The 22,445-nt window shown below is 41.0% G+C and overlaps 1 protein-coding gene across 1 annotated transcript; it reads right to left on the bottom strand.

Annotated features, from left to right (window-relative positions):
- Positions 1-3,684: 3,684 nt before the first annotated feature.
- LOC109902740 (volume-regulated anion channel subunit LRRC8D) lies at positions 3,685-17,490 on the bottom strand. Its single transcript, XM_020499351.2, has 2 exons — positions 16,723-17,490; positions 3,685-10,129 (listed from the first exon to the last, which is right to left on the bottom strand). The coding sequence occupies exon 2, from the start codon at positions 10,125-10,127 to the stop codon at positions 7,587-7,589; it is 2,541 nt and encodes an 846-aa protein (XP_020354940.1). The 5' UTR covers positions 10,128-10,129; positions 16,723-17,490; the 3' UTR covers positions 3,685-7,586.
- Positions 17,491-22,445: the final 4,955 nt, after the last annotated feature.

Raw genomic sequence — 22,445 nt, forward strand, 5'->3', positions numbered from 1 at the left:
GTCAAATAGTCTACCTACGATGAAACATGCTAATTGCCTCAGTTAGGCTACCTGTCTACATGCGTAGCCAGCAACTGGGATGATTGACACACCTGAACACCTGTGGGGCGGGCGGGCCACGCGTAACTTTGATTGCATTATTTGCTATATGGATTAAAAACAGATAATTCCGTTTTATTTGAAGAGAAACATATCTAAACAGTAGTGTCAGTGAAGTAAGATCAATATTTTGATTTTGCCATGTAAATAGGCCTATCGACGAGGAAATAACCTGCATTAACGTCATCTGCCCACACGATGGCACTCCGATACAGTTCACCACTAGGCCTGCACTCCATCAGGGACTCCAATAGGCTTTTCTTATGTTTACTTGTTTATTTTATTTAAACTTTATTAACTTTTATGTTGCATCCTCATTCCCAAGAAAAAGCAGAAGTGCAGATCTGAGAACCCCATTCAAAACAGATCGATAAACTGATCATTCATTGAAATAATACAAAGCAATATTGGTAACTACTGTAAGTGTCAGAAAAAAATGTATTTCATTGCGTTTATTGTCCATTGAAAAAAATCTCTTGCCTGTAATACATGACTGAAAATTTAATTGACAGGTAGGCCTAACCAGGAGGAATTTGATTAGGAGTGGTTTGAGAGTGCTGCAGGGATTACATTGTTATCGTCTATCCTAATGGCATTAATCATTGTCAGGTACACAGTGTAATAATAATATTACACAATGACAGTTGTCAACACAAATAGGATTGCATAACCTGGAATGATCTGTTAGGAAGGAAGTATGTAGTTGTAACTAATGTATTTTTTGGTGGTGGTGTAAGTGGACTCAAATTTAGCTTCTGTTGGTTTAACAGATATAGAAGAGATACATTAGAATCTCAGATGGTTAAAAGACCAAATATTCTATTCAAATGCTTAAAATAATAATTAAAAAAAAACTAAAATGCAGTTGTTGTTTTTCAGCAACTGTGGAAATACTCCCTTTTTAAAACTATGGAATACTAAACAAAAAATAAAAGCACAATGGCTTCATATGAGACCCCATTATTATTTATGTTGTTTACAAAACAATGCTTTTTTTATTGGAACTTAATCAAGCAATCATTCCCTGCCACACACACACACACACACACACACACACACACACACACACACACACACACACACACACACACACACACACACACACACACACACACACACATACACAGACAAGCACACCTTGCGGATTGTCAAACATTACAAGTCAGAAATCAAGCTTTGACTAGAGATGGTTGCTGAAGGCCATTACAACAATGAATCCCCTGTATCCCTCATACTAACCTTCTGGTTAGACATTATTCTCATGATTTTAAATATCAATACCTTGGTAAAAACATGTACTACAAATGTATACAATATAAAACAAGGAACAAACATTTCTCTCAAACAAGTTTCAAAACACAATAATGGAGAGAATATAGTAATAATTTGGAAATGGTAATGTCATCACATTGTTCCATATTAACACTATTAAAATGCAGTTCATCAATAATGCATCAAATATGTACAATACCTGTCAAAAGTTTGGACAAACCTACTCATTCACGGGTTTTTCTTTATTTGTACTATTTTCTACATTGTAGGATAATAGTTAATAGATCAAAACTATGAAATAAGTTGTGACAAGGTAGGCGTGGTATTCAGATTATAGCCCTGGTAAAAGACTGAGTGTATATTATGGCAAGAACAGCTCTAATAAGCAAAGAGAAACGACATTAAGACATGAAGGTCAGTCTATCCGTAAAATTTCAAGAACTTTGAAAGTTTCTTCAAGTGCAGTCGCAAAAACCATCAACCGCTATGATGAAACTGTCTCTCATGAGGAACGCCACAGGAAAGGAAGACCCAGAGTTATCTCTGCTGCAGAGGATAAGTTCATTAGAGTTACCAGCCTCAGAAATTGCAGCCCAAATAAATGCTTCACAGAGTTCAAGTAGCAGACACATCTCAACATCAACTGTTCAGAGGAGACTGTGTGAATCAGGCCTTCATGGTCGAACTGCTGATCTCCGCATGTGTGGTTCCCATCATGAAGCATGGAGGAGGAGGTGTGACGGTATGGGGGTGCTTTGCTGGTGACACTGTCAGTGATTAACTTAGAATTCAAGGCACACTTAATCAGCATGGCTACCACAGAATTCTGCAGCGATACGCCATCCCATCTGGTTTGCGCTTGGTGGGACTATCATATGTTTTTCAACCGGACAGTGACCCAACACACCTCCAGGCTGTGTAAGGGCTATTTGACCAAGAAGAAGAGTGATGGGAGTGCTTTATCAGATGACCTGGCCTCCACAATCACCCAACCTCAACCCAATTGATATGGTTTGGTATGAGGTGGACTGCAGATTCAAGGAAAAGCAGCCAACAAGTGCTCAGCATATGTGGGAACTCCTTCAAGACTGTTGGAAAAGCATTCCAGGTGAAGCTGGTTGAGAATGCCAAACACATGCAAAGCTGTCATCAAGGCAAATACTGGCTACTTTGACAAATCTAACTTTGATTTGTTTAACACTTTTTTTGGTTACTACATGATACCATGTGTTATTTCATAGTTTTGATGTCTTCACTATTATTCTAGAAAATAGTCCAAATAAGAAAAACCCTTGAATGAGTAGGTGTGTCCAAACTTTTGACTGGTACTGTACATGCTAATATTCTATCATTCTAATCTTGATGGTCCACATTGTGATTGTTTCTGAGACCAAAGTGATACATTTTGAATTTGGGCTCCAAAAATTGAAATCTATACTTTGCAAGTGCAATCTACTACTCATAAATCCATGAGCTTGTCATCAAATCCATGCAAGACTGGACACCGTTGATTTGCTTCGCAATTCCTTTATTGAGTTGCAATTGTCATACCTTAACATTCAAAATAGTTTAACCACACGAGACTCAAATTAAAGGGAACGTTCACCCAAATATCTACGTTTGTCAGATGATACCATGCAACAAAAAAGTGGTATTATGTTGAGGTGAATCCATATTTAACCGCATCTGTTGTGTAGAACAACCCAAATGCATTAAGAGATATCTGCAGGTCTGAATCCCAAAATTAATGGAAAAGATACGTGCCATATAACTAAATGTGCACTACCAATGGAATGCAAGAAAATAAGAAACTTTTGACTGATTGAAAGGTGCAAAACAATTAAATCTGACCTGGCATGGCCTGCGTCACATTCTGGTAGCCTACAACCATATCAGTGGTTGTAGGCTAGTTCAAATGCTTGAAACATATTGTGAAATCACTAGACATACGGGACATGGTTTTATTTGAGTATGAATGCGTCATAGGGTTACGAACATCTGTTGAAAATGTCTGCTGAAAACAGTTAAATACTTTACTGACACATTTATGAGCAAAAGACTAGGATAGTAAACATATACATGCACAGTCATTTAGTTAGCAGCCAAGACCATATTATAGCACATCAATTATGCATAGGAGTTGTCATATCAAGGGTGCACATTTTGTTTTTTGCCCTAACACTACACAGCCAAATCAAATTATCAAAGCTTGATGATTAGTTGATTATTTGAATCAGCTGGGTAGTGCTAGTGCAAAAAAACTAACGTGAACCCCTTGGGGGTCCCGAGGACCGAGTTTGGGAAACCCTGCAATAGTGTTTTATAATCATCCTTGTTGATGGATTCTTCAGTCTGTTCCGTGTGGTTCTGACAGTACAGTACTACCACAATAGGGGCATAGGCAGGCTTGTTGACTGGGTTGTCGCATTTGTCGGAGAGTTTAGTGGTTCCTTTCACACAGCTGCAGGTAATATACTGAATGAAATATACATAACAAAAGACCAAAGTAAAAATCGAGAGAGGACTCCCGAAACTGCCACATATAGTTGCTGTCTGATGAAAACCTTAACATTTTTTTTTTAACATTTTTTTTTTGTACATTTATTGAAAGCATTAACTCCCCTCAATGTACTCTGAACATTTCATGACAAAACAATGTATTCAAAATAGCTTATGAAGTTTTATCTTCAAACACACTTTTCAGGGAATAGAAAAAAATGACCCTATTTACCCAATAACGAACATACAATTATGAGAGGTTTCCATCAGACAGCCATGATATGGACTTTCCTGGATTCAGAAAAAAGGTAGAGAAATGTTATGGAACACCGTTTGGGTCTTTGTGTGTCAAAAAAGATACTCGTCAAATAACACTATTTGACACGTTAAATAAGCTTTTAAATTTGACATGTCAAATAACACAGTTTAATTGTAGAATGTTGTGTTGGACCGCAAGTTCTGGGGTAGCTGGCTAGCTTTAGCTTGGTAACGTAAACTCACTCACTTTTGTACATCGCCCTGGTCCGTACAATTGACCTTATTTTAGCGCCCCAAAAAATGTAATACTTCCAGTAAAACTGTAATGTCAATATCATTATAAAGCACAATTTCTCCCCTTTCCATCAGAATCAATTACATGACCCCCATGCTGCCCGTTTCTGCATAATTCAAGAAGACAATGAGCCAAATCGGGTCTTTTTAAAAATGGCGGGTGGGGAAGCCGAACTAATGCGTGATAGTGAGAAGGAGAGATGTTGTGTGGGAAAATTGCTTTTTTTTCACTCGATCTGTCCAACTTATCACCTTATCGCCTCTAAAATGTAAATAAAACACTATAAAGACTTTATATAATGTGTCATTACATACCTATTTGAAGGTTTGTGTCGAGTTTTTAGGGCGGTGCTAAAGTGATCTTAGAAGTAAACAGCGGCTTTGAGAATGATGATCGCATGCAATGATGACGCAAAAAATGACAAGGTATCCCCCCTTACCCCCGTCACTGTCCATTTCTTGTTTTTAAACGATGATAGAAGTGATACACCTGGTGGAGAGAGATTGTAAGACAGAAATAGTTGCTTTATGTGTGCTGTACGTTACGACATGACACGTCACGATGTAACGGAGGGTCTGTTTTTTTCAACTCTTCTCCAATACTATAGAGCCATTACCATGTCGATCAACGCTTGAATAGAAACCTAGTTCACACCCCAGATTTTGAAGTCAACACAGTCGCTACAGTCCCATTCGTTTTCTTTGTAGCCTCGTTTGAATGTTGCTGTTGCGCACATTTGTACGGAATGGGGTGAGTTTACGTTACCTAGCTAACACCAATACAACCAGCCTGAAAACAATGACCAGTAGAAACTGCAGTCATTTTTATTATTCTTAGCAATAATTTAGGGATTCTTGTGAGTAATTATTAGCTAGGTAGCCACTTGTTGTTCACCTATTACAACTGAACTTCAGTTCATGAAAATAAATAGCTAGCCAGCTACTAAACCCTGTTGCCAAAAGCTAACGTTGTAAGCAGCCAGCTAGCTTCATTAGGCTCGACCTGACCGGGTTATGTGTTGTGAAGCTAGCCTCAATAAGGATTAGGCACAATTGTGGAATTTGCGATTTGCCTTAAAAATAAAAGTACCTATTTGAAAGTGATGCAGAAGGTTGCAATTGGTGGAATCATGCCATATTTAGACTAGATCATGTTAAACAAGGTTGGAATGTGAAGATTTTAAATTGGGTATCAGTCTACTCGGTGACACCCATAAAACACAACTGTGAAGAGTTTACGCAAGTATTAGTGTTGTAGCTCTTATCGCAGGAGTGTGACTGTGTGAAATCACCTCCCTATTCAGCCTATTGTGTGTATTGACATTCATATTGCACTGTACAGCTTTACCTAAGGATTGGGGATCAATGAAATGGGTTATCAGTCTACTCAATACATTTTTCCCCAACGTCCTCCTCAGAGTTACTAGGCTCAAACATCCACACAGTATTATTTTTCCTCTGGAATAGTGTTCAATACACATAGGTTGACAATAAATGTGTCTCAATTCACAGTTTCAGAGTCCCACAATAAGAGCTACGATGCTATTGTTCTCTGTGTGTCACTGAGTAGACTGATACCCCATGTCATTTATCCACAATCCTTAGGTAAGGCTGTACAGTGAAATAAGTATGCCCCAATGAAATTCTAAAGTCTAATACATCCAGTGTGATTTCAACACATTTTTGTCAAATTAACAAATGATTGTATTTTGTTGATTTTATATACCATTCCAAACTCGTTTATCATGATCTATTCAATTATGGCATAATTCTACAATTTCTATTAATTTGCAACACTGTCATTGGCATACTTTTATTTGGAAGGCTAACCGCAAAGTCCACTATTGTGGCTAATCCTTATTGTGGCTAGCTTCACATAGATGGGTCCGACCACCATTAATCAAATAAGAACTGTCTTGTAAATTAGGGTTATTTTAGACGATGAAACCTAGCTATATAGTTAGCTAGCTAACTATAGCTACTGAAACAGATTATGTCGTTTTGCTATGTTTTTGTGGAAGACATTGTTCGCATCCATGAGCTAGCTAGCTTTTTTTATGACCAGCACTGTACTAGTATCATAGCATACGTATCGATGAATCGTTGTGACATATGAAATACGAGTGAGTGTAATCAATGTGTAATAACTACGTAAACTACGTTATGAACACGTTAAATTATTATGTGACGTGCAGTCATATTCAGGTCCTGATTGGTCAACAAGCTTATTTGACAAGACAAATAGTGTTATTTGACACGACAAATAGTGTTATTTGACATGACAAAGTGTTATTTGACGTGTATCTTTTTTGACACGCAAAGACCCAAACGGCGTTCCATAAAATGTTGCTAGAAAACAAAGAAAACAAACATAAAATCTCATCAGACCATGTATCCCTCGCATCTATAAATTCTATACCACCATTCTCTGTTCCATAATTAAGAGGAGCATCCATTTTCCTCAGAACATTGACTAATCATTTTGTGGTCTAACACAAACATGGTCGTCATTCTAGAACTAGCCGTCACTCTGGAACCAGACCCTGGTCATTCTGGAACCAGGGATGTAGTCATTACGCCGATTCTGTTGCAAAACATTTCTTAAACAGAAGCAAATGGAATGAAACGGGGAAGGACCTACCTGAATTGTCCAATAGAAACACTAGTTTTAGTTGCAAAATATTATGCTTTGCAACTGTTTGGACTAATGATTACACCCCAGTCCATCATTCTGGAACTAGCCTATCACTCTGGAACCACCCAATCACTTTGGAACCAGACCATCACTCTTGAACCAGACCATCACTCTTGAACCAGACCATCACTCTTGAACCAGACCATCACTCTTGAACCAGACCATCACTCTTGAACCAGACCATCACTCTTGAACCAGCCCATAACTGTGGAACTAACATACCATTTTTTAACTAGACCATACTTATGGCTTTTTCCACAGTACCTGGGATCTTCTTTCATAATGAGTGATCACAGTGCCATTTTATACCAGTCTAAAACATAATGTTCTTTCACGACGAGTCAGCCCTGAGCAAAAACCTTTCTTTCAGTTCACTTGTTGTAATTACAAACATTGACTGTGGACAGTTGTCTCATTTTTGTAATCCCACTCCAGTATGGGTAAAGTGACTCTCACTGTCCTGCCACACTCACACCCCATTAGCAAAGGGCATGTTGGCTTCCTGATTGATACTCTCCTTGATCTCTAGGGGGAGTGAGTCAAACAGGTGGTCCTCCACCACCAGACAGTTCCTGCGGAGGAGGTGACACTGGCCTAGCTGGGGCGGCAGGCGGTCCAGACAGTTTCCCTTCAGCTCCAGGTTTGTTAGCTGCACCAGATTGCTGATCTTCTCTGGAAGGACGGCGATACAATTGTGTCCCAGACTTAGTGTCCTCAGTTTGGTGCACTTAAACAGCTGCTTGGGTACTACCTCCACCTTGTTGCCTGTAATGGCAAAGTGCTGGAGGTTCTGCATAAAACCAATCTCCAGCGGAATCACCGCTATGGAGTTGTGGCTAATGTCCAGATACCTCAGCTTGAGCAGGTTAAACAAGGGTACGGGCAGAGATTCAAGTTTATTGTGAGAAAGGTAGAGGGACTCAAGGTTTTTGACATGGCTTATTGACAATGGAATGGTAATGATTTTATTGTGCCACAGTTTGAGGCAGATCAGCCTCTTGAGGTGCTGGAAGCTGATGACCTCCTCAATGGTACGAATGTTGTTGGATTTCAGGTCCAGCTCCTGCAGGTTGGTCAAACTGAAAATAGCATGGGGTATCCTCTCCAGTTCACAGTTGTGAAGCTCTAGTTCAGCTAGGTTCATCATTTTCTTCAAACTGTTCAGTACCAGGAGTTTAGTCCCGTCATTGTGTACCACCAGCTTGATCAGGTGTGGAGAGAGATCTGTTATGTTGGTCGGGACCTTCGTCAAATTGCTTTTTAGATGCAGAATCTTTAGATGCCTCAGGTCTCTGAGAGATTCTAAACCGATCATCTTGTTGTTTTCAGAATTCAGATTCCCGACCAAGTACAGCTCCCTCAGACTTTTCAACAGGTACACCCAAGTGGGGATCTCGGCTACATCCGTAAACTTGACATGAAGGCACCGGAGGTGGTCACGAAGGAAACTGAACGCGGTCTGCTCGACTTTGGCAGGACAGTGGTAGAAGTGTAGCTCCTGAATGTTGATCATCTGGGAGATCTTGGCTGTTATCCTGGCCTCTGGGATCAGCTCCAGCTTCAGGATCTCCAGATCTGTCAGGTCAAAGACAGCGTCTGGCAAACCTGACAGCATGAAGAGATGGAGCTCCAGTTTGTCCTGAGCGTTGCGGGTTACATGCTGTCTCAGTTTCTCGAATGTCCACTCGTGATTCAAGCTGATCTCCCGCAGCTTGTTCTCACTGACTTCAGAGAGGAAGACACCAAAACGCTTAGAGTACAGCTGGTCGTACTGATCGACCATGTGCAAGAGAAACGCAAAGTCGTTCTTCACGTCAGGAATGTCACTGAAGCTACTTTCCTCTCTGACTTTCTCGAAAGAGTACTCCTTGAGAGGTCGTCGAAAGAGCCAGAAGAGAGTGTATATACAGATGAGGCCGTATATACAGACGAGGGAAATATAGCTGACAAGCAGCTTCCTTAACATGAATGCCATGTTATGTGTGCATTGGAATTTAGTGTATCCAGTTAAATGTTTTATGTCAGGCTCACACACATGGTCAAAATCAATGGCAGCAACAAATGTCATTGTGTAACACAAGATCAAAATGAACTTCACAGTTTTGATCACTGTTTGGGCAACGTAGAGCTTGTAGATCAAATCACTGTCTTCCACGTGGGTACGGAATTTCCTAACCTTTTCAAATAGGGCCTTGGCCTGCTCTCCATCTTTATTGTCTAGTATGGTCATGCATGGGACTTCAATGACAGGCTTATCAGCAGTGAACTTGACCCCAGACTTAGCCAGCATCGGGGTGGACTGGTTAGGACTTCCCTCTTCACTGCTGGTTGAGAAATGTTTTGGCAGGAAAGGGGCACCAGTGAGCCTTTGCTTATTCTCCTCTGAGTCCTCACATGCCGTCTCAGATAATGCTTTGGTCGTCCAAGGAGACTCAAAACACTTCCCCAGAATCCCCACAAAATGCTCTATTTTCGAACAAGTCTTTGGATATTTGAACCAGAAGTTACTGCTGACCATGAGGACGATGGTGTGTATGAGAGCAAGGTATGGGAAGTATTTAGAATACCACGGCAGGGCGACATGGTAGCACATCTGATTGACAAAAACATATTGCTGAAAGTCCAGGTTTGTCCTGAGGCCTGTTGGCAGAGGCTGCTGTCCAACACCACCAGAATGTGTAAAGTGAATCTGATGAACAACACTATCCGGTAGATCCTTAGTCACTAGGGGAGTGGCGGCTAGCGTCACCCTACTTCCTCCGTTCCCTGACCCAGAACCAGACCCCTCCGCTGGCTGCGGTGTTGTGAAGCCGCTGGGGTCCTCTGAAGCTGGTTCCAGGATAGGAAGGCAAACCACCTGGTCTTTGGTTAACTGCATAGTTCCAGAAAATATGGCCAGCATCAGCATGACGACGCCCAGGTAGTCCATAAAGACGTCCCACCATGGTTTCAGGATCCGATAGGTTGGCTGGATGTCATTCAGGGCGGCTACCTCGGTAAGAGTAAACATCACTGCAACAGAAAGCAGACGTATTAATTAAACAGTGACAAACATAATATACACATGATTTAACAAACAAGTGCAATTAAACCTTCCGAAAATGAATTAAGCCCAAAATGTTAAATCTGCGGGATTTACATTACATTAAATGTCTTGATTAGATTCACTATGGGTCCTAATTTGACTACATGCAATTTGGAAAATCAGTCATCACTGATAAACTGCAGAACACACAACATTGAAGAAAATAACAATACATCTTCAAAAACATGAGGCGGCAGGTTGCCTACTGGTTAGCGAGTTGGGCCAGTAATCGAAAGGTCGCCGGATCAAGCCGACAAGGTAAAAATCTGTCGTTCTGCCACTGAACAAGGCAGTTATCCCACTGTTCCCCGGTAGGCCGTCATTGTAAATAAGAATTTGTTCTTAACCAAATTGCCTAGTAAAGAAAAAAAATTGCATATGGCAACATTCCCTATTATGACTACGGTAGTATTTTTACAACATAGCCTCTAGGCTATCTGCCACTCATTTCTTTCATTACTACATGAACATCAGGGTTGAGACTGGCCAGGGACCTCAAAATACGATATTATTACGATACTTAGGTGCCAATACCATATGTACTGCAATTTTCATGATTCTATATATATTGCGATTCAATACTGTGATTTTATTGCAATTCGATGTGCCAAACATATTGCTCACCATACAGTGCATTCGGAAAGTATTCAGACCTCTTAATTTTTTCCCTCATCAATCTACACACAATACCCCATAATGACAAAGCAAAAACAGTTATTTTATTTTTGCAAATGTATGAAATAAAAAACGAAATACCTTATTTACATAAATATTCAGACACTTTGCTACGAGACCTGAAAATGAGCTCAGGTGCATCCTGTTTCCATTGATCATCCTTGAGATGTTTCTATAACTTGATTGGAGTCCACCTGTGGTAAATATAATTGATTGGAAATTATGTTGGAACGACACACACCTGTCTATATAAGGTCCCAAAAACCAAGCCATAAGGTCGAAGGAATTGTCCATAGAGCTCGGAGACAGAATTGTGTCGAGGCACAGATCTGGGGAAGGGTATCAAAAATTTTCTGCAGCATTGAAGTTCTTCAAGAACACAGTGACCTCCATCATTCTTAAATGGAAGAAGTTAGGAACCCCCAAGACTCTTCCTAGAGCTGGCCGCCTGGCCAAACGGAGCAATCGAGGGAGAAGGGCCTTGTACAGGTCGGTGACCAAGATCCCGATGGTCACTCTGACAGAGCTCCAGAGTTCCCCTGTGGAGATGGTAGAACCTTCCAGAAGGACAACCATCTCTGCAGCACTCCACCAATCAGGCCTTTATGGTAGAGTGGCCAGACAGAAGCCACTCCTCAGTAAAAGGCACATGGCAGCCCGCTCGGAGTTCGTCAAAAGGCACCCAAAGGACCCTCAGACCATGAGAAACAAGATTCTCTGGTCTGATGAAACCAAGATTGAACTCTTTGGCTTGAATGCCAAGCATCACATCTGGAGGAAACCTGGCACCATTCCTGGGGAGTGTCGTGGTGGCAGCATCATGCTGTGGGGATGTTTTTCAGCGGCAGGGACTGGAAGACTAGTCAGGATCGAGGGAAAGATGAATGGTGCAAAGTACAGAGGAGATCCTTGATGAAAACCTGCTCCAGAGCGCTCAGACTGAGGCGAAGGTTCGACTTCCAACAGGACAACGACCCTAAGCACACAGCCATTACAATGCAGGAATAGCTACAGTACAAGTTTCTGAATGTCCTTCAGTGGCCTAGCCTGAGCTCGGACTTGAACCCGATCTAACATCTCTGGAGAGACCTGAAAATACCTGTGCAGCGACAATCCCCAACCAACCTGAGAGCGCTTGAGAGGATCTGCAGAAAATAATGGGTGAAACTCCCCAAATACAGATTAGAGGTCGACCGATTAATCGGAATGGCCGATTAATTAGGGCCGATTTCAAGTTTTCATTAACAATCGGAAATCTGTATTTTTGGGCACCGATTTTGAGATTATTTGTATTTATTTTTATATATATACCTTTATTTAACTAGGCAAGTCAGTTAACAACACATTCTTATTTTCAATGACGGCCTAGGAACGGTGGGTTAACTGCCTTGTTCAGGGGCAGAACGACAGATTTTCACCGTGTCCGCTCGGGGGATTCAATCTTGCAACATTACAGTTAACTAGTCCAATGCAATAACGACCTGCCTCTCTTTCGTTGCACTCCACAAGGAGACTGCCTGTTACGCGAATGCATTAAGCCAAGGTAAGTTGCTAGCTAGCATTAAACTTATCTTATAAAAAACAATCAATCATAATCACTAGTTAACTACACATGGTTGATGATATTACTAGATATTATGTAGCGTGTCCCGCGTTGCATATAATCTGACTGAGCATACAAGTATCTGACGGAGTGGTGGTAGGCAGAAGCAGGCACGTAAACATTCATTCAAACAGCACTTTCGTGCGTTTTGCCAGCAGCTCTTCGTTGTGCATCAAGCATGGCGCTGTTTATGACTTCATAGCTAGTTAGCGCACGCTAACTAGAGGGACAGAAGCTATACTGTTACACTGGCAATACTAAAGTGCCTATAAGAACATCCAATAGTCAAAGGTTAATGAAATACAAATGGTGGGAAATAGTCCTATAATTCCTATAATAACTACAACCTAAAACTTCTTACCTGGGAATATTGAAGACTCATGTTAAAAGGAACCACCAGCTTTCATATGTTCTCATGTTCTGAGCAAGGAACTGAAACGTTAGCACTTACATAACACATATTGCACTTTTACTTTCTTCTCCAACACTTTGTTTTTGTATTATTTAAACCAAATTGAACATGTTTCATTATTTACTTGAGGCTAAATTGATTTTATTGATGTATTATATTAAGTCAAAATAAGTGTTCATTCAGTATTTTTGTAATTATCATTATAAAAAATAAATAAAAAAAGGCAGATTAATCGGTTTCGGCTTTTTTGGTCCTCCAATAATCGGTATCGGCGTTGAAAAATCATAATCGGCCGACCTCTAATACAAATGTGCCAAGCTTGTAGAGTCATACCCAATAAGACTCGAGGCTGTAATCTCTGCCAAAGGTGCTTCAACAAAGTACTGAGTAAAGGGTCTGAATACTTATGTAAATGTGATATTTCCGTTTTTATTTTTAATACATTTGCAAAAATGTCTAATAACCTGTTTTTGCTTTGTCATTATGGGGTAGTGTGTGTAGTAGATTGATGAGGGGGGAAAAAGCAATTTAATCAATTTTAGAATAAGGCTGTAACAACAAACAAAAAAGTTAAGGGGTCTGAATACTTTCCAAAGACACTGTATATCCGCTGCAGAGGGACAAGAGAGAGCCATGAGAAAACAAGTTTTGATCAGTGCTGATAAATTGGCTTCCTATTTAAAAAATAAGATGGAGAACAAGCTATGAAGAACCAGCAGAACAGCAGAGCTCTGCATTTTTTCCCATTTCTAAAGCTAATCGACATAGGCGTAGTCATGACATGTTCCATCTAAAACTCTACTTTATTATCTAATCAAAAACGGTTTGTCATTACTGTCTTTGTTCTTTGTCTTTGCTTGTCTTCGTGATCTCTAGCTGTATACATACCCTTCATCATATGAAAGTTATTTGCGCTTTGATGTGACTAACCCACGCATTAAGAACAAACCCAAAGCCTTACTAAAAACTGACAGCCAGATAGAAAAGATGGCAGGGGAATTAAGAATGTCTGTCTTGCAGAGAACTAAAAAAAACAACAAAGGGTGGTCCCTAATTCTGTCCTTTTGAATAGAGACCTGGAAAGTAAAGTGAACAGTGAGACAATCAGTCACACGTTTGCTATAGGCAGAGTACTCTGTAGCTCATTTGTAATTATGTGCATTTAAGCTAATTGCGGTCTCAAACATCGTATGTCTAATTGTACATATTGTCTTCAAATAAATAAATACTTCAATATAATGACTATATCATCTGAGATCCTTAAATTCTGATACCCTATAGGATAATTCAACATTCATTCTCAAATGTCATTAATGGGTACCATCATCTTTTAACCTTTATAAATACAGTTTAGTCTCCATTTAGCAAGAGAAACCTGTCCAAGATGGCAGTAGTCTTGGAAGTGAACTGAATACACTTTCCTTCATAATACTGTAGGGAAAGGCAGTGCAGTAAAGGGAACCCGGGTTTGCTGGCGTGAAAGGCAAACACCCTACGCATCCTGCAAATAGGGTTAACCCCCTTGGTGGGAATTGTAACATTGCTCATAGAGCGAGGATCGCTACACTGCCCCCTGCCAATGGTAATGCATGTCTGCATGCTTCAACTACTCAGCCTCCTCACCAGTCTGGGTAGTGCGTTCCGATGGCCTCACAGCCGCCATCCCACTTCTGGGAATTGTAACATGGCTCATATAGCAAGGATCGCTACAATACTTCCTCTGAGACCTGCTGTCCAGAGTGATGCACTTGGCCCATGTTATCACCTTCAGTGGTTCATCAAGAGGGTAACCTATCGACACAGCCTACAGGAATAGCATGCCACATATTCCCTAGTGCCGTCATAATACCAACATGACCAATGCCCTAAATGTCCTTCTGCTTACCACAAGACTAAGGATGTGTCCCAAATGGCACCACATTCCCTATATAGTGCAGTACTTTTGACCAGAGCCCTTTGGGCCCTGGTAAAAAGTAGTACACTATATAGGGAACATCTGTGTATAATTCCTCTAGCTAGCCTTTCTCCACTGCATATAAATGTGTAAAAGACTAAAGCAGAGCCCACTGACACCATGCCAGAGAGAACTAGTGATTAGCACAATGCCCGTGTGTTTTTATGAAGGTCACACTTGCAAGCAGACTAGACTGTGGTTTAGTTTCAGTCAAATGTGGTTAAGGGTGTTGGTGGAAAAGTCATGTGGATGCAAAAGTCAGTTTTCCACATCCAAATCTGCTCAGACAAAATGCTGAAATATAATGGAAATCAACTGGTACATGTTTCTGTACTTCAGAGGCAGTGCAAGTTGGGGATCAAGTTGTCGCCCTATTCCCTACACACTACACAGAGGCCCAGATGTTGGGGTTGCTTTAAGACAGAACTGAACTCGAGTGAGCAGAAATGTAGACAGTACACTGTGTGCTTGTCCCAGCTTCAAGATTTAGTGACACATTTGTTATCGTTTACCTTTATACATTGGTTGAGAACACTTTTGTTATAAATTTAAGCGGCAGGTAGCATAGTGGTTAGAGCGTTGGGCCAGTAACCGAAAGGTTGCAAGATCGAATCGCCGAGCTGACAAGGTAAAAATCTGTCGTTCTGCCCCTGAACAAGGCAGTTAACCCACTGTCCCTTGGCTGTCATTGTAAATACGAATTTGTTCATAACTGACTTGCCTAGTTAAATAAATGTGCAACTAAAGCAGGCATATATTCCAAGTTCAAATAAACCACTATGCCAACTCTATATTTTCAGCTATATTGCCAGCTGTGCACAAGAGGGTTAAGACTAGAACAGCAGCTTGGAGGATTATGCCTAGTTATGTAGAATTTGGCTGGCATACTGACTGAAGACCTAAGCTAACCTCAGTATGGACATTTTCCAAAGTAGGTCAAGTGCTGAAGAGCTATGCAAGTCACTCATTTGTCAACAGATAATCAGAGCACTCAGTAGACCCATTGACATGAAATGAACCATATGATCTCCCAATGGTGAGCATTATCACACTGAGGAAGGCTATGGTTTGCTGGGCAGATCACTACTCTACCCAGCCTCTTGGTGTCAAGAATAGGCAACTGTGTTGTGCAACATGCCCATATTTTAAACTGAGCAAGCATATGCACTAGATTGTTGCATGAAATTGATTTATTTGGATCCCCATTAGCTTTTGCCGAAGCAGGAGCTATTCTTCCTGGGGTCCACACAAAAACACGACAAGTAACAAAACACTGATAGGCAAGAGCAGTCACACAAACAAAATGTCATGACAATCTGTTCAAAGCCTGGGTAGGTGAGAGGAGAAATTGACATTTGAACTTCAGAGACAGTAAAATATTCATTTTAGGCCTACCATAGATCCAATGTCTTATCCTGAATAAAAATAGAACTCCATGTCAACTATTTAGTTGTAAATATAACATAGGCAGTACAATGCTGATGTAGTATTCACAAATATGTGGGATATGCAAAGCATTGATAGAGGTAGCCTATAGCGTTTTAACGCAAAGCATTGATAGAGGTAGCCTATAGCGTTTTAACATCAGCTGGGGCTTTGTCCCAATTCCACAGCATCCCACAATCAAAAGTGGCCATGTTTGCGGTAGCTACGCTGTTCACTGGGTTTCTCAACATCGTGGAGTTGATTAAAAACTCGTCTACACTACTGTATGCTACTGTATTCACAAGCTGCTGGACCACATTTAAGAGCAGTAGTCAGATTTTAAATATGCCTTGTTTACATTGCCATGTGACAGAAAGGCTAAACACTGCGTTATACATCAGCTACTGTAGGTTATATGGTTCCTATATTATGAAGAGCTTCGGCTACTTACCGTGTTCCAAAATGGGATCAGTACGCCGACAACTGAAATTGCATAGGCTACCCACCACCTCCTCCTACATAGAACATAATGTTCACCAGCGCTACTGTAGGCTACATAGATTGAATGAAAAGTCCAGTGGCTGTACGTGACTATGTCGATTTTAAAAATGTTATAACACATAGCGTGGTAAATACATCGCCGGTTTAGTCGACCAGACTGGATATATCCCACAACATCATCGATGGCACACTGAGCGCATGCACTGGCTCTGGCTCAGACTGGCTGGCACGGGATGCGCGTGAGTGGCCTCCAAATGTGACACAGCATTTTTCCTCCTCGCTATAGCATTTTGATAGCACTGCGAATGGATGATGTCTTATCCAGCGTATTTGAACTATATCCAAATAGCACAGTTCAATGCACAAGGTATTAGGATAACATCCACAAGCTATTTCTACGCGGTCCACTTGGATTCGTTTCCCCCAAAATCCTATAGCCCAATAGCGCATGTACGGAATTGCTCAATGCCGACTTGGGAAATAAATCTCGGCCATTGAATGTCCTGTTTGGGAGTGAAATGGTTACACAACATGCGTTCTATTTTCTATTTCGAATGTATAGTTTGTGCTTCATACGAGGTAGCCTACGGGAGATCCAATATTGCGCGCCTGAATCTGCATTGAAATATGTTCTGACGGGGCGAAGACAGTCTAAAACACCTCGAAGTACATCTCTCTTTGCGCTATGATACACTTGAGTCGCGCCAGCCAGGCTATGGCGGAGGACGTTGAAAATAGAAATGGTTTTAGCCAACCAAAGATGATGGATAAATAAAGAGTTCACTCAGTCCGTTTACCATTGAATAAAAGTGTCACTTCCGGTCTACTTAACGGGGTGGGTCTCCCATAGACACCAATGCAATAGCAGCTGGGTTTGGTCTACATAGTACATTCTTCATTGACTTTCATTGAACCAGAAAAAAACAGCGAGTGGAATATTTCGATTCCTCCTCCGTCTCTGAGCCTAACGCTAGAGCGTATAGGACAGGTGTAGGCAACTAGATTCAGCCGCGGGATCATTTTTGTCGGAGCGGATGGTTTGAGGGCCGGTGTGATATGAGAACTCGATCCGGTGGAATACGATGATATGAGCGCATATTTCAGAGCGCTCCTTAAGCCACGCCCCAGTGAGCAGAACTAGGCATGTTGGACTGGGACACCGAAGATTTGTATTACTTATTAACCAAGATAGACCACAGCCTGTCGTTTCCAATGTGAACAAAGTAGTCAAAGTGGGCAGAACAAGATAGGAGGTGGACAGAGCCAAGCACGAGCTAGCGAGATCCTATTGGCGGATATTTGTATATATTTAAAAAAAAATGTTATTTGACCTTTATTTAACTAGGCAAGTCAATTAACAACACATTCTTATTTACAAACCCTAACCCGGACGACGCTGGGCCAATTGTGCGCCGCCACCCTATGGGACTCCCAATCACAGCCGGTTGTGATACAGCCTGGAATCGAACCAGGGTCTCTAGTGACGCCGCTAGCACTGAGATGCAGTGCCTCACACAGCTGTGCACTTGGGAGCCCGTGTGGTGCATCTATATGGGGCGGCAGGTAGCCTAGTTGTTAGTGGTTAGAGCATTGGACTAGTAACCGGAAGGTTGCAAGATTGAATCTCCTAGCTGACAAGGTAAAAATCTGTCGTTCTGCCCCTGAACAAGGCAGTTAACCCACTGTTCCTAGGCCATCATTGAAAATAAGAATTTGTTCTTAACTGACTTGCCTAGTTAAATAAAGGTCAAATATATATTTCCGTAAGGGAATGCCTCCTCTGTGAAGTGCGGGTGTGCAATAACTACATTTGCCTTTGCACTCTTTCTAAACAATGTGATTTAAAAAATATATATTTTCCAAAGGGTAAAGTCTACAAAACTTAGTCCACTCTGTTCATAACATATTGTAGTTTTAGGAACAGAAAACTGTATTGAGATCAAGTGTTTCATCAATGAGAAAATGTGCAGAATGTCAGCCAAAATCTGTGGTTATGTGTTGCCTAGTTATGCTAATATATTTGAGACCAGTGTATCACAGTTAATTTCATCTTTGACTTAATAAGTCAAATATTTTTGAGTAGTCAACAGGGAAACAACAGTGAGCCCTAGACAGTTCGCAATAGAACATACCAGAGGGGGCATCATTTACTAGGTAACCTAAATTATTGGGATCGTCTGCTTACCACAAGTCTTTGGAATAGGGTCTTGAAGTGTGAGTACTTTCTCTATAGTCATTATGGATATTGCCTGACCCTGCTAGCCATTAATACTGGTATTGCCCTTTCCTTATTGAAATGGTGGATAAAGGAAGACTATGCTTTCATGTTCAATTAAAACACAATGAAGACATTGTTAGATAGAATGTATGCTTTTATACTGCCTGTATCTCTGTATTACAGCAAATCAAATAAAGATTTGTACAAACTGGATATGTGACTTCTTTCCCAAATTATTTCCTAAGGATTAAGTACTTTGTCCATGATCAGTTATTCTCTACCAACGCTAGATTAGGCTGAATGGCAACAACACCACACACAACTGCAATAAAACAAATTCATCTCATTTGTACATGCCTGTTCAGTCTGTTGAATATTTCATCAAGGAAAACATGGACAACCATACACAATAAAGGGTGCTAATCAAATAAAGTCATAGACAGGAAAAGTCATTTTACTGCATTAATTATAGTCACAGCCTCTCCCCTTCGTTTTCTAAACTGAGTGAATGGGATGGAGATGGTTTACAATAGGCTGGGTGGGGCTCATGGCTACATAGAGCCATGACTACATGGAACTCTACTCCACATCAAGCAACTTATGCAAGCAGTAAAATCAGATAAAACAATTATGAAAAGACATCTTATGGAACAGCTGTGATTGTGAATAGACACACACACAGGCACAGGCACATGCATTCACACACACACCCATGAAAACATACACATGGATTTTGTGTTGTAGATACAGTTGAAGTCTGAAGTTTACATACACTTAGGTTGGAGTCATTAAAACTCATTTTTCAACCACTCCACAAATTTCTTGTTAACAAACTATAGTTTTGGCAAGTCGGTTAGGATATATATATATACTTTGTGCAAGTAATTTTTCCAGCAATTGTTTACAGACACATTATTTCACTTATAATTCACTGTATCACAATTCCAGGGGGTCAGAAGTTTACATACACTAAGTTGACTGTGCCTTAAAACAGCTTGGAAAATTCCAGAATTTTGATGTCATGTCTTTAGAAGTTTCTGACAGGCGTATTGACATAATTTGAGTCAAATGGGGGTGTACCTGTGGATGTATTTCATGGCCTACCTTCAAACTCAGTGCCTCTTTGCTTGACATCATAGGAAAATCAAGTGTGGTGCATCCTTGGGAGCAATTTCCAAATGCCTGAAGGTACCACATTCATCTGTACAAACAATAGCACGCAAGTATAGCACCATGGGACCACGCAGCCGTCATACCTCTCAGGAAGGAGACGCGTTCTGTCTCCTAGAGATTAATTACTTTGGTGCAAAAAGTGCAATCCCAGAACAACAGCAAAGGACCTTGTGAAGATCCTGGAGGAAACAGGTACAAAAGTATCCATATCCACAGTTAAACGAGTCCTATATCGAAATAACCTAAAAGGCCGCACAGCAAAGGAAGAAGCCACTGCTCAAAAACCGCCATAAAAAAGCCAGACTATGGTTTGCAACTGCACATGGGGACAAAAATCATACTTTTTGGAGAAATGTCCTCTGGTCTGATGAAACAAAAATATAACTGTTTGGCCATAATGACCATTGTTATGTTTGGAGGAAAAAGGGGGAAGCTTGCAAGCTAAAGAACACCATCCCAACCGTGAAGCACGGGGGTGGCAGCATCATGTTGTGGGGGTGCTTTGCTGCAGGAGGGACTGGTGCACTTCACAAAATAGATGGCATCATGATGAGGAAGGAAAATTATGTGGATATACTGAAGCAACATCTCAAGACATCAGTCAGGAAGTTAAAGCTTGGTCGCACATGGGTCTTTCAAATGGACAATGACCCCAAGCATACTTCCAAAGTTGTGGCAAAATGGCTTACAACAAAGTCAAGGTATTAGAGTGGCCATCACAAAGCCCTGACCTCCTATAGAACATTTTTGGGAAGAACTGAACAAGTGTGTGCGAGCAAGGAGGCCTACAAACCTGACTCAGTTACACCAGCTCTGTCATGAGGAATGGGCCAAAATTCACACAACTAAATACGTTTTTTTGTTCTGGTCACAAGATAATCCAGAAAAATGCGGTAAACAGCGCCACACTCAGGAAGAAAACTGAATGTTGGGCCTCCCGAGTGACGCAGCAGTCTAAGGCACTACATCTCAGTGCCTGAGGCGTCGCTACAGACCCGGATTCGATCCCAGGCTGTGTCACAACCGGCCGTGACCAGGAGTCCCATAGGGCGGCACACAATTGGCCCAGCGTCGTCCGGGTTAGGGGAGGGTTTGGCCGAGGGGGCTTTACTTGGCTCATCGCGCTCTAGCGAGGCCTTGTGGTGGGCAGGGCGTCTGCCACAAGGAATTTCCCTGGCAGATTTGGCTTCTACTTAGAAATACTGTAAGAGTAAATGAATAGATGACATTCACTGCCTATACACCTGTCTCCAATATAATCGCATAATTTACACAGACCCACCACGGACCTTCATGTGAAAAGGCGTCTGTTTTTTCAACAAGCTCAATGTATTCCAAAGACTTGTGGTAAGCAGATGATCCCAATAATTTAGGTAGCCTTGTAAACTATGTCCCCTTTGGTATGTTCTATGTTCTATTGCGAACTGTCTGGGACTCGTTGTTGTTTCCCTGTTTACTACTTTACTACTAGATATTCTACTTACTAATTCAAAGACTAAATTAACTGCAATACACTGGTCTCAAATATATTAGCATAACTAGGCAACACATAACCACAGATTTTGGCTGACATTCTGCAAATTTTCTCATCGATGAAACACTTGATCTCAATACAGTTTTCTGTTCCTAAAACTTAAAAGTTATCTCATCACACCGGAACATAATTATATTAATTTGTACAGTGCAAATTGACCACAACTACAGTAAGACCAAAAACGTTGTATTTGAAAAGAACATTTTTCATACCTTGATTACATTGACACACAATTACTTACTGTATTTCTCAGTTTTAATTAGTTGGAATACTTGGTGAACAGATTTCCTAACTTAAAAGCATTTTTTGCTAGAAAAATAACTCAGTGGCAGGTTTTGGCCCTTGTAGCTAACCCCTGGTATAGACTATAGAGCTTGCCAGCTTGTAGTCCTAAAAACCGGAAATGAGGCCCTTCTCTGTTTCATTCAGCCCTTCCCATGTGGGAAATTCATGGGGAAATAATGGGGTTTTGGGATAGATACAGAAAATAAGATCTGAGGTTAACACAGGCTGTTCTATGAGATAATATCCATCTGTTAACATGACCTTTATGAATTATGAAGACTTTGTGCTTGTTTTGATTAGATAAATGCTTAATATTCACAAACAGTGACATTAGCTGATGAAGATCACATTAGCTGATGAAGAAGGCTTGGATCCACTCTACAAAAAATCTCACTCACACTGTGCCAAAATCATCTTTATCACTATCGGGACGAGGCTCAAACTCAGCGGTTGTCACCGCACC

The sequence above is a fragment of the Oncorhynchus kisutch genome, linkage group LG13 (assembly GCF_002021735.2).
Source record: "Oncorhynchus kisutch isolate 150728-3 linkage group LG13, Okis_V2, whole genome shotgun sequence".
NCBI classification, from domain to species: Eukaryota; Metazoa; Chordata; class Actinopteri; order Salmoniformes; family Salmonidae; genus Oncorhynchus; species Oncorhynchus kisutch.